Source organism: Pongo pygmaeus, chromosome 6 (assembly GCF_028885625.2).
Source record: "Pongo pygmaeus isolate AG05252 chromosome 6, NHGRI_mPonPyg2-v2.0_pri, whole genome shotgun sequence".
Lineage (NCBI taxonomy): Eukaryota > Metazoa > Chordata > Mammalia > Primates > Hominidae > Pongo > Pongo pygmaeus.
This window is the reverse complement of record NC_072379.2, coordinates 142,920,180-142,934,051: the sequence shown is the minus strand read 5'-3', so window position 1 is coordinate 142,934,051 and position 13,872 is coordinate 142,920,180. Positions and strand designations below refer to the sequence as shown.

The 13,872-nt window shown below is 36.2% G+C and overlaps 1 protein-coding gene and 1 long non-coding RNA gene across 9 annotated transcripts in view; one reads left to right on the top strand and one right to left on the bottom strand.

Annotated features, from left to right (window-relative positions):
• TCAF1 (TRPM8 channel associated factor 1) overlaps positions 1–3,537 on the top strand; it is a 51,139-nt gene extending 47,602 nt beyond the window's left edge. For all 8 annotated transcript variants that reach the window (XM_054494146.2, XM_054494150.2, XM_063667929.1 and 5 more), the window contains exon 9: positions 761–3,537. In XM_054494146.2, coding sequence (XP_054350121.1) covers positions 761–770 — 10 coding nt within the window. In that variant the 3' untranslated portion in view covers positions 771–3,537. The remainder of the gene's footprint in view (positions 1–760) is intronic.
• Positions 3,538–4,779: 1,242 nt separating this feature from the next.
• On the bottom strand, positions 4,780–11,966 carry LOC129040151 (uncharacterized). The gene is made up of 2 exons (XR_008503558.2): positions 11,656–11,966; positions 4,780–10,543 (listed from the first exon to the last, which is right to left on the bottom strand). It is a non-coding gene; the product is annotated as an uncharacterized LOC129040151 (long non-coding RNA).
• Positions 11,967–13,872: the final 1,906 nt, after the last annotated feature.

The window sequence follows — 13,872 nt, the reverse complement described above, 5'->3', positions numbered from 1 at the left end:
TTTCATTTAATCTTCACAATAATCTCATAAAATGGCAACTATTATCACTCCCATTTTATTTTATGAAAAAGAGAACTGAGTTTAAGGAAGATAAGGTAAATTATCTAAGGCTATATTGCTAATAAGTGGTTGATCTGGGATTTGAATTCAGGCATTCTGATTACAGAATGGGCATTCATAACTACAGTGCTTTGAATGACCCAATCAATGTGTAAATAAAGAAGCCAACCAGCAAACCAAAGGATCATTATGTCCTTACTTGCCAGAGCTTTGGCTGCATATACTTACCTATCATCTACTTTTATCAGAACAAAAAGTCATTTTGTTTATCCCAAATGACAATTCAAAGAATTTAAGGTAGGCTCCTGAAGTGCTTCCCAATAGACAGTGCTGGAGTGAGCCCTTTAGCATCAGCCAGATCTTTTAGGTTCTGGGTTATTCAAATTTCAGTTATTCTTTCTAGGGTACCATGAAAGCGTTCTCTAGTTTGTTGGATTTTGAATGATGGACTATTTCAGTGAAGTGCCTGACTCCCAGAGATCCCAAACACTGCATGTTCTCAGAGAGGAAATTAGATCCTCCATCTTTGAGAATATGTGTATCCATTCTTGCACTCTTTAATATATTTTTAGCAGTACATCCCGGGGCTATATTTAAAATATAAAGTTATCCATGTTACTTCCGTGTCTAAAAGCCTCCACTGGAATTTCTAATTTGAGATAATGGACTAAACATAAGTTTACCTTCCCTCCCTCCCCAGGCCCCACTGAAATTGAAGTCAAGAAATGCAAAAAGGAATTGACACATCTCAGCAAAGAAAACTGAAGGGATTTGGTTATAAGTGGAAAAGATCTCAGCATATTTCTGGAAGAGAGAAAGTGGATGAAGCATGATAATGAAAGAGTGAAGAACCTTTCAGATAAAATGTAAGCTGATCTGAACAACATAACCCCAAAGAGACTTGTGCACCTGAAAAGCTTGTCTACTGAAGAATTACTCCAGTTGTAAGACTGAGCCCTCTCCTACTCTCCCCCAACTCTTATGCACAGAACACAGGCAGTCTCCACTATTGATACCAGTTAAAAATTTCTTGTTATTATTGCTGTTGTTTGTATAAAGGAATTGAACAGGCTGCCTGCAGAGAGATAAGAGTTGGTGCTCCAGAAAAAAATTTCTCTTCTAGTGGAAATAAGTGCCCCTACCCCCAGCCAGTCAGCTCATTCTCTACTGACAGCTGAGACCTCCTACTCAAGTGCCTGTTGCCTTCAGGTATAGAAGAGGTTTGCTGAAGAAACAGACCTAACTGTACAACAGCAGAGGAAACCCATGCCAACTGTTATACAAGTTAACAGTTATGTTGATTCTTAAATGGGAATGGTGAGTTAGAAATTCCCAGACATGGGTGATGGGAGGGAAGAGGAATAAGAAAAGTCACCAGGTAGAATTAGGGGCCTTGAAAATATGACAAACTCTGAGGGAAACAAAGACAATGTGGAAAGAATAACTTAATTTTAATTCCATCTCCAGAGAGATTTGAGGCGTATTTAAGATGAAAAACAGGATACTACAAAGAAACGGAAAACTCAGGAGTTTGAGACCAGCCTAGGCAAGATGGCAACATCCCGTCTCTACAAAATAATTTTTAAAAATTAGCCAAGCATGGTGGCATGTGCCTGTGGTCCTAGCTACTTGGGAGGCTGAGGTGGGAAGATCACTTGAGCCCAGGAGTTCAAGGTTTCAGTGAGCCATGATGGTGCCACTCCACTCCAGCCTGGGGGACAGAGTGAGACCCTGTCTCTTAAAAAGCAAGAAAAGAAAGAGAAGACTGAGAATAGGAAGATCTCTTTGAAAATAAAATAAGACTGCTAAAAGTATTTGGTATACAGTCTGGAAAATAAAGTTGAGGGAATCTCTCCATATAAAGAGCAAAAAGAAATAGAGAGAAAAATATAAAGAAAGAAAAAAGACATAGACAATCAATATGTAATGTTAGGAGTTCCTGGAAGAGAGAACAGAGACAGTGTAGGTGAAGAAATAAAAAGAAAAAGAATTGAAGAACAGAGCAAGCTAAGTCTCCAGATTGAGAGGGCCCAATACAATCTACATCTAGACACAATATTGTAAAATTTTGGAATATTAAGGATAGAAGGAAGATATTAAAGTGGCCAGGGAGAAAACAAGTGAGGTCATCACGATTAGCTCAACACAAAAATGGATGAGAAATAGACTGCTAACAGATTTGTCATCAGCAACACTGAATGCCAGAAGTCAATGGATCAACATCTTCACAGAGCTTATGGAAAATTTTTGTACCTAGAATGTCATAGTAAGGCAAACTGTCAAGAAGAATATCAAAGTGAAGACATTTTCTGACAGGCAAATTTTCAGAAAGTCTCCCTCCTTTGCACCCTTACTGAGGAAGTATCTTGAGGAAGTTCTCCAGCAAAATGAGGATGAAAACCAGGAAAGAAGAAGAAATGGGATCCATAAAACAGTGGACCTTACTTAGGATGTCTCATTCTAGAGTGACGGTTATCCAAAAGGATGTCTCACCCTAGAATGACAGCTATCCAGCAGACTAATTTCAGATGAGAGCACACTGTCTTGGGCTTTCTGGGAAGAATGTGCATTCAGTGCCATAGATGGTATCATTGAAGAGCTGGGATGCTTGAGAAGATTATTTAGTCAAGAAAAAAGGAAGACAAATCAACAATATGTCAAAAAATTCAGGTCCAATTATAGAGCAAAATAAAATGAGGCATGATTTTGAGTTATTCATGAAGAATAAGAAGAGGCTTGATAGGTACATTTCCTTTTCTATGGCACAGGCATGATGATATTGGGTGCGTAGGGAAGAAAATATCCTAGCTTATCCTAGGCTCCCAGTAAGAAGTATTTAAATAGCCAAAATAATGTGGATCTCATTTATTCGTATTCAGTGTTCAGATCAGCCTATTAACAAAGTGTGAAAGGCTTCATTTTTTATTCAGAACTGAAGTTGAAAGTAATTAATGCTGACAAAGGGAAAGAAAGCAGAAAGAGATTGAGAATTAGAGGAAGAGAGGTGGAATCAAAGGTAGAGATACTTATATATTCAAAGCGGGGATGAAAAGATCTTCAGTTAATGGAACAAGAACTAGAGGATTAGTATATTGTTCAAAGCTATAAAATCAAACCAATAGATATATTAAAAAGTGATGTAACTATCAGACATTTGGAGAGAGATGGACAAAGGAAAGTGGCGACAGTGTAAGTTAAATCCTTATCTTTTGTAATGGGGAATTATTAAAGATGTTGTAAAGTCAATAAGTCAAGAAATTATTGCTCAAACATATTATTTAAAGTTAGAAAGTTAGTTACGAGACGATCTAAAATAAATATTGTTTAAAAGCATTACCTCTAGGGAATGGGACTAGATTTAAAAAGGGTGGGATGGGAAACTGTGTTTTTCATTTTAAGTCCTTCTGTACTATTTAATTTTTTACCTTGTGCATGTATTACTTTGAGAAAATTTTTAATAAACCCAAATAAAAATCTTCCAGTGACTTCACATTGATTAAGATGCAACCCAGCTAAAGCCTTTAAAATGGTTTTCAAGGTCCTCAAGTATCTAGGTCCACTTGATGTGTCCAGGCTCGTGGTATCTCCCCACAAGTCTCTATTTCCAACCAGATTAAGTATCTTCGAGTTATTAAAACACACTTCATATTCTTTTGTTTGTACAGGTGTTCCACAAAAAACAAAGCCTACTGCTGATCTCACCATGTCTGCTAAGTAAGCTTACCATCTAATGGGTTTTAATATTTGTTGAATGAAGGAATGTCCAATACAGCATTGAATGAAGTTTGCCAATTTCATTCTTTTCCAAGAAGGCCTTTGATGTTTGCCCCTGTTCTGGGAAACATTTCAAGAAGGACCATCCAGGGCCCTAAGCTTTCCTGTACTCCCCTTCATTTGACAGCTTTAATAAGTTTTAGTCTTACATGAGGCCAGCTGGTGTCAGAGGATTTCTGTCCACCTGTCAGTCTCCCTGGTGTACTCTTTGCTACTTTCCCTGAACCTTGTAACCTCTTTTCAGCTATTTTTAACCCTGTACTTGGGAGAAACAGCCAACTATCTAATGGAAATCTTTAGGCCACCAAGTTTCTTTTTTTTTAAGTTTTATTTTACTTTTAATTGACTTATAATAATTGTACATATTTACAGGGTATAGTGTGATGTTTTGATACATGTATATATTTTGTGATGATCAAATCGGGGTATTTAGCATATTTTTCACCTCAAACATTTATCATCCCTTTGTGGTAAGAACATTCAAAATCCTCTCTTCTAGCTATTTTGAAATATACAATATAATATTGTTAACTATGGTCACCCTACTGTGCAATAGAACACCAGAACTTATTCCTATCTAACTGAACCTTTGTACCTGTTGACCAGTCTATCCCCATCTCCCCTGCCCCACTACCCTCCCAAGCCTCTGGTAACCACTATTCTAAGCTCTACTGCTGTTAAATCAACTTTTTAAATTATAGAATCCACTTTTGTGTGACATTATACAGTATTCCCCTTTACATGCCTGGCTTATTTTACTTAACATAATGTCCTCTGGGCCCAATCATGTGGCCACAAATGACAAAATTTCTTTTTATGGTTGAATAGTATTCCATTGTGTATACACACCACATTTTCTTTATCCGTTCGTCCACTGATGGACACTTAGGTTGATTCCATGCAGCTATTGTGAATAATGCTGCAATAAACATGGGAACGCAGATATCTCTTCCACATAACTGATTTTATTTCCTTTGGATATATACTCAATAGTGGGATTCTGGATCATATGGTACTTCTATTTTTTAACTTTTTTAGGAACCTTCATTCTGTTTTCCATCATTGCTGGACTAATTCACAACAGCATATAAGACTTCCTCTTTCTTCACATCTACCCCAACATTTGTTATTTTTTGTCTTTTTGATAATAGCCATTCTAACTGGACTGAGGTGATATGTCATTATGGTTTTAATTTGCATTTCCCTGATTAGTGATGCTAAGTGTTAGTATGTCTTCTTTAGAGAAATGTCTATTTAGGCATTTTGCCCATTTTTAAATGGAATTATTTATTTTTCTGCTATTGAGTTATTTGAGTTTTCTGTATATTCTAGGCATTAAGCCCTTGTCAGATGCATAGTTTGCATGTTTTCTCCCATTCCTTAAGTTAACTTCAATCTGTTTCCTTTGCTGTACAGAAGCATTTTAGTTTAATATAGTACCATTTCTCTATATTTGCTTTTGTTGTATGCTTTTGAGGTCTTATTCAAAAAATTCTTGCCAAGACCAATGTCATGAATTGTTTCTCCCATGTTTTCTTCTAGTATGCTTACAGTTTCAGGTCTTACATTAAAGTTTTTAAACAATTTTAAGCTGATTTTTACATATGGTAAGAGATAGGGGTCTAATTTTATTCTTCTACATGTGGATATTCAGTTCTCCCAGTGCCATCTATTGAAAAGCCTCTCCTTTCCTAATGCATGTTGATGACACTTTTGTTGAAAATCAGTTGGCTGTAAGTGCATGGATTTATTTCTGTTCTGTATTCTATTTCAGTTATCTATGTGTCTATTTTTATACCAGTACCATGTTGATTTAGTTACTATAGCTTTGTAGTATATTTTAAGGTCAGGTAGTGTGATGCATCGAGCTTTATTTTTGCTAAGGATTACTTTGGCTATTTGGGGTCTTTTGTGGTTCCATAGAAGTTTTAGGATTTTTTTTCTATTTCTGTTTAGAATAGGGATTGCATTGAATTAGTAAATTGCTTTGAATAATATGGACATTTTGACAATATTAATTTTTGCAATTAATTATTATCTTTCTATTTATTTATGTCCTCTTCAATTTCTTTTATCCGTATTTCATAGTTTCCACTAGAGATCTTTCACCTCCTTGGTTAACTATATTCCTGGGTATTTATTGTATAGCTATTGTCAATGGATTGCTTTCTTGATATCTTTTCTTAGGTAGCTTGCTATTGGCATATAGAAACACTACTGATTTTTGCATGTTGAGTTTGTATCCTGCAACTTTATTGAACTTATTTATTCTAACAATTTTTTGTGGAATCTTTAGGATTTTCTACATATAAGATCATGTCATCTGCAAACAAGGACAATTTGACTTCCCCCTTTCCTATTTGGATGCCTTTCATTTCTCTTGCCTAATTGCTCTGGCTAGGACTTCCAGTAGTATATTCAACAAAAGTGATAAATGTGGCATCCTTGTCTTGTTGCAGATCATAGAGGAATAGCTTTCAACTTTTTCAGTATGATGTTATCTATGAGCTTGTCATTTATGGCCTTTATGGTGTTGAGGTATATTACTTCTATATCTCATTTGCTGAGAATTTTTATCATGAAGGGATGTTAAATTTTATCAAATGTTTTTTTCTTTGTTGAAATGATTATGTCGTTTTTGTCATTCATTCTGCTAATGTGATGTATCACATTTATTGATTTACATACGTTAAACCATCCTTGCATCCCTGGGATGAATCTCACTTGATTGTGGTGAATTATCTTTTCAATATGCTGTTGAATTTGTTTCACTTATATTTTGTTAAAGATTTTTGCATGTATGTTGATAAAGGAGATTGGCCTGTAGTTTTCTTTTTATCAAGTTATCCTTGTCTGGTTTTGATAATGTTGGCCTCATAGAATGAGTTGGGAAGAATTTCCACCTCTTCAACTTTTTAGAATAGTTTGAAAAGAAGTGATATTATTATTTATATGTTTGGTAGAACTTAGCAGTAAAGTCATCAGGTCCTGGGCTTTTCTTTGATGGGAGACTTATTATTACCGATTCATTCTTGTTACACATCATTGGCCTGTGTAGGTATTTTATTTCTTCATAGTAGTTCAATTTTGGTAGGTTGCATGTGTCCAGGAATTTATTTATTTATTTTAGGTTTTCCAATTTATTGGCATATAATTGCTCATAAAAGTCTTTTATGATCCTTTGTATTTCTATGGTATCTCCTTTTTTAGCTCTGATTATATTTGAGTCTTTTTTGTTAGTCTAGCTAAAACATTTGTTTATCTTTCAAAGAACCAACTTTTTGTTCTACTGATTTTTATATTATTTTCAGGCTCTATTTCACTTATTTCTGCTTGATCTGTTAAAGATCTCCTCTTCTAGTAGTTTGGGGTTCAGCTGGCCCTCGTTTTTCTCATTCCTTGAGGTGCCACATAAAGTTTTTATATAAGATTCTTATACTTTTTTGAGGTAGGCATTTATTGCTATAAACTCCCTCTTAGAATAGCTTTTGCTGTGTCCCATAGGTTTTGGTATGTCATGTTTCCATTTTTATTTGTCTCAAGGAATTTTTAAATTTTCTTTTTAATTTCTTTATTGATGCCCTGATTGTGCAAACACTTGTTTTTAGTTTTCACATATTTGTATATGTTCCATAGTTCCTTTTGGTATTCATTTCTAGTTTTTATTGCATTGTGGTAAGAGAAGATACTTGATAAGATTTTGATTTTTTTAATTGCTTGAGATGTGTTTTCTGGACTAACATATGTTCTATCCTGGAAAAAAGTTCCATGTGCTGTTGAGCAAAATGTACGTTCTGTAGTTATTGAGGGGAATGTTTTGTAAATATCTGCTGGGGCTATTTGGTCTAGAATGCAATTTAAATCTGATAATTCTTTGTTGATTTTCTATCTGGATGATCCATCCATTGCTGAAAGAGGGTGCTAAAGTCCTTTTTTATTTTATTTTAATTTTTCTTTCCCTTTAGATCTCATATTTGCTTTATATATTGCTTTATATATTTACTTTATATATTGGGTGCTCCAGTGTTGTGTGCTCATATACTGACAACTGTCCTAACCTTTTGCTGAACTGATTTCTTTATCATTACATAATAACCTTCTTTTCTCTTTTTACAGTTTTTTACTTAAAGTCTATTTTGTCTGATGTAAGTATTACTACCCCTGCTTTCTTTTGGTTTCCATTTTCATAGAATTTCATTTTCTATTCTTTCACTTCAGTCTATGTGTGGCCTTATAGGTGAAGTGAGTATCTGGTAGGCAGCATGTTGCTGAATCTTGTTTTTTGTTTTTTTTTTATTTAATCCATTCAGCCATGATGTATATTTTAATTGGGAATTTATTTCATTTACATTCGAAGTTATTATTGATAGGTAAGGACTTCTGCCATTTTGTTCATTATTTTCTGGTTGTTTTGTTTATCCTTTGTTCCTTTCCTCCTCTCTCATGTTTATCTTTGTGGCTTGATTAGGGTATTTGTTGTGTTAAGCTTTGATTCCTTTCTCTTTCTCATTTGTATATCTGTTGTAATTTTTTCTTTGTGGTTAGTATTGGGGTTACATTAAAAATCTCTCATACTTATAATAGACTATTTTAAGCTGATAACAAGTTAACTTTCATTGCATACCAATACTCTAGACTTTCATTCGGCACCTACATTTATAATTTTGTTGCTTTAATATACATCTTTATATATTGTTTATTCCTTAACAACTTATCATAGCTATAATCATTATTACAATTTTCACTTTTTGGCATCCCACAGAGCTGCATTTTTAAAAATTATTATTATTTTTTAAATGGGGTCTCACTACATTGCACAGGTTGGACTCAAACTCCTGGGTTCCAATGAGCCTTCCATTTCAGTCTCCTAAATAACTGGGACTACAAGCACATGCCACAGCACCCAGCTGTTTTGGCTTTTAACCTTCATACTAGAGATTTGAAACATTACATATCACCATTGCAGTAATAAAGTATTACGAATTTGATAATGCATTTACCTCCAGCAGTGAGATTTATACTTCATGTTTTCTTCTGGTAGCAATTATCATGAAAACTTTTTTTTCCAATAGAAATACTTAAGCATTTCTTGTAAGTCTGGTCCAGTGGTAATGAGTTCCCTCAGCTTTTGCTGATCTGGGAAAGACTCTCTCTCCTTCATTTCTGAAGCAAAGATTTGCTGGGTGTAGTATTCTAGGCTAGCAGCTTTTTTTTTCTTCTAGTATTTTACAGATATCATCCCTTTCTCTCCTGGCCTGCAAGGTTGCTGCTGGGAAATCTGCTAATAGTCCAATGGCAATTCCCTTATATGTGTCTTGATGCTTTTCTCATGCTGCTTTCAGTATTTTTTTCTTTGTCTTTGACTTTTGACAGTTTGGTTATATGCCTCAGAAAGGACCTCTTTGGGTTGAATCTTTGTGAGATCCTTTGAACTTCATGGATCTGGATGTCCATATCTCTCCAAGACTTGGGAAGTTTTCAACTATTACTTTATTAAATAAGCTTTCTTTGCCTTCCTTCATCTCTTCTTCTTAAGTTGCCAAAATGCAAACATTTGTTCACTTATGGTGTCCCAAAAGTGCCACAGGCTTCTTCATTCCTTTTTTTTTTTTTTTCTTTACCTCTGACTGGACTATTTCAAAAGGCCTGTTTTCAAGTTCAAAAATTCTTCTGTTTGACCTATTTTGCTGTTGAAGCTCTCAATTGCATTTTTTATTTCCTTCATTGAATTTCTTGGCCACAAGATTTCTGTTTGGTTCTTTTTTATGATATCTCTCTCTTTGTTGAATTTCTCATTCAGATCATGAATTGTTTTTCAGGATTGTTGAATGATCTGTTTGTGTTCTTTCATGTCTCACAAGTTTCCTTAAGCTCACTATCTTGAATTCCTTTTCAGGCAATTCAAACATTTTTATTTTTTTATTGAGGTCAGTTACTAGAGAATTATTGTGTTTCTTTGGTGGTGTCATGTTTCCTTGCTTTTTTATGTTTCTTGTATCCCTGCACTGGCATCTGTGCATCTGATGGAATAATCACCTTTTCTAACGTTGTAGAGTAGCTTTCATCGGAAAAGACTTACACCTGCAGATGTGTCCTAGCATGTTAATTGGGTAAGGTACATTTGTTTTTGTTCTGGGTGGATGCAGTAGTTTAGTCTCCATGCAGCTTCTTTAGCTATAGTTAATGTCAGTGGTGCCTGCAAGTACCTCAGTGGCCTTGGCTGCAGAAGTTTGTGTGGCTGGTATGCCTACTCAGCTGCTTGTCCCCTGAAGGCTGGGCATTGAGCTGGTCTGTTTTCTGAGGATCCATGGCTGGTAGGTTCTCCTTGGGTGCTTATCTCTTGGTGGCTGCATAGTGAACTGGTCTGTGCTCTAGGGAAGTGCAGGGCTGGTTGTCCAGTAGCTCTGCTAGGTTGCTGCTCCTCTGGAGGCAAGGCACCAGACTGGTTCATACTCACTACCAGGTTTTTTGTGTCCTACTATCCCTAGTTTCTTGGTAGCTGTTCCTTCTCCATCTTCATTAACGTTTCTGTCTGAAGGTAAATATTTGTATAAAGACCTTTTCTTACCTGAATTAGCATCTGTCCTATTTTCCATGTATCATAATAGAGATTTACCCTCACAAATGGGAGTAGTTTCCAGATTGTTCATGTTATCACAGAAATAACCCAAATTATTTTATCTTCTACCACACCATTGAGTCTGAATTCCTGTAAAGAGAAATTGAAATATGTCATGAGTTTACTTTCCTCTGTTGTCTAACTCCCATAGTCAACTGGAGCTCTGATGAGTATTGGCCTTGCAGCCAATCTTCAAAGCAGTATTTATCAGAAACACCTCCTATCTCCTCTTCACAGGATTAATCTGATCTATTTAGTGCTTAAAGCAATGTCCTCACCCAAGGTCAAAACCTCACCTAATATATGTACCTAACAGGCCAACAGGTAACTAGGGATGGCCTTAGATACTGACTCTTTTTTGCCAACAGAAGTAGCATACTCTATCCCTTCTTTCAAGACTATTTCCCTCCTCTGTTCTCTACTCCTTACAAAGCCTTTGTACTCCTGCTTGGCTTCTGCTCTTAAAATGATTTCTTTCTTTGACCCACATCATTGCAGTCAATCTTCAATAGGGAGGGGGCAGAAGGTGATCTTCAACTTCTCAGAGATCTTTCTTCTAACGACACAGAAAAACAACTTACCTCACAATCATGACAATTAAGAAATTCTTCCTATGCATTTGGATTCTTGTGCATTTGAGTGCTATAAAGAAGCATTTCTTTGATAGGAAAGCTTGAGTAGCTTAAGTTATTGATGCTCTAGTCTGAGATTGGGTGTGTTTCATAGGTGCTCATTATATTAGAAATAAATAGAATAAAGGGATGAGTAAATAAATGAAAGATAAATAGAGGTTGGGAAGCAACTGCAACTTTAAAAAAAAATGTAGTGACCAATGATGACAGTCAGGAACCAAGGTTTATTTTATTACAAATATGTGTACCTGAGGGTCATTAAAAAGTTACTTCTATTCTCAGGAACTCAAATATACATAATTGGTTAAGAAATCTGCACATGTAGTTACTAAAAAAATATTTCCATGAATCGCTTAGTGACATAAAATTCATTTTTCACATACTGCCAAAATTATTTAGTAGATTTAAAGTCTGAGATAGTGCCCAAAGGGGGTTAGGGGAGGACAAAATGATCAAACATACAATATAAAAACAATCTATAAAAGAGTCTAGAAGAGATCTCACAGGTTTAGAGAGAAGACCCCTCTTCTTCCTGAACAGACCCTGTAGGCCAGGACCCAGCAGGCTTACCTATTGTCTGTGAGGTTTCTATGCTGCAAACAGGAGCCAAAAACCTGCAAATAGGTTATAAATCTTTTCTTGACCCTCCACCAAGGTAGATAGGCAAATGGAGCTTTAATAAAACAGAGTTTTTCCTTTTCTTCTTGCTGCTTGTGTAGCCTTGGAGCCGACCTATTACAAAGGAGAAAATAATAAGCCTTAATTGAGGCTTTTGACATTTAATCACAAGACAACTGGCACTATGAGCTTGTTGCTCTCAACACCTAGAGCAGAGTTAAATCTCAGCTACTCATAGAAAACTCTGAGATAAACTATTTCAGCTGGCAAAAGCATTAAAAGACAAACAACTGACTTGTGTCAGTAATGTTAGAGTGACCTTTAGCAGAAAGCCTGGTGGATCTCTAGCACTGGTAAAAGTACTTTTGGCTATAGGGCATTATTAGTATTATTAATGCCCTACAGCCAAAGACCAATGGAAACACACCTATAATTAAGTTGAATCTATTGTTCATTGCAGCTAGGGAAAATGCACACCATAGAGAACTGTGGGTATATCAGTAAAAAGGTGTCAGAAAGAACCTATTATAGGCTGTGGGCTTTGGTTGGATAATTTTGGGAAGTGTCTGAAGAAGGAAGACTTTGTTTTGGATGACATACTGTCAAGAACCAGAAGCAATTCTACAACTAAGATCTCAATAAATTTCATATACAAGGAGAGCTGACTAAAATAAGCATAAAGGCTGGGCACGGTGGCTCACGCCTGTAATGCCAGCACTTTGGGAGGCCAAGGTGGGCAGATCACCTGAGGTCAGGAGTTTGAGACCAGCCTGACCAACATGGAGAAACCCCGTCTGTACTAAAAATACAAAATTAGCCGGGCGTGGTGGCGCATGCCTGTAGTCCCAGCTACTTGGGAGGCTGAGGCAGGAGAATCGCTTGAACCCAGGAGGCTGAGGTTGTGGTGAGCTGAGATCGTGCCATTGCACTCCAACCTGGGCAACAAGAGTGAAACTGTGTCTCAAAAACATACATAAATAAAATAAATGAATAAAACGAGAATAAAGCTGCGATTGGTTTCTACAAAGTGCAATTACTCATTTTAGATAAGAGAAGGATGATCAGTATTTTGTGGGTTGCATGGTGATCTTGTATGTGCCTCACTTTATGATGGTCTCAGAGTGACCTTGTCTGATGTTATGTTTTCTGAAATTGTTTTTGTACAATGGGAGAACAATATGGCCTCGCTCTTAGTGCCAGACAAGTTTCTGGATGGCAGGGGCTGCTGCTTTTTTTTTTTTTCTCAGTTCAAAGGTTAAAAAAGGGAGAACCTTTGTTCTTCTTACAGAGATTCAAGTCTGCATTTCTCTTGATTGACCACAAGGACAGACTGAAAAAAAAATTAATAGCAGAAAGTATGCATGATGTACCTTGGGAAAGGATGGTTCCCTACAGATCCCCTAGACTTGGTGGAAGTCTTGGGGCAAACCAAAATGAAATTAAGACTGTAAGTCTCAATATATAATGAAAAGCCTTGAGAAGGAATGATCTTGATGTCACAGGAACTTTGTAATAAGTCCACTGGGAAATAATTGTTTACATTTTCAAGTAAGTAAAGAAATAGACAATAATAGTCGCTGGTCCCATAGGAGTAGGGATTTTGACTCACTCTCTGTAGGGATTTTCTTATATAGTATTGACCTACTATGACCCTCAATTCCCATACACTATCCCCCGGCATGTTGATATCTACAACCCTTATGGGATTGTGAATGAAGACATTTATATTACACTGATGTAGGTGCAATTAAAGAAAATTGGATCTATTCAGCACCTGTCCAATGAATCTGATATTTCAAGGACAGAAAGAGAAAAAGGACATCCACTCTCATTCTTGGGCTAACTCAGTTCCACTGGCTCCAAGACAACTGAAATCTTCAGGATAAAACCAAACTTTATGTCTGGTCTGGTCGTGGGAGAAACAGTTTATAAATGTAAGAATATCTCTTCTCACCCCCACCCCAGCCACGTTCCTTACTAGAGGAAGAAAGTTTCAGCACCTCTGGAGTGGCAGTGATGTGTTCCAAGACATCTTCTGTGATTGGAATATAAATGGCTCTTACCACGTATGTTTCACACACTTACGATCCAAACAGAAAAAAAAAAAGTATGCCCAAGTATATTTTACAAATATGCCAAAGCAGAATATGAAAGCTTTTATAACTCTGA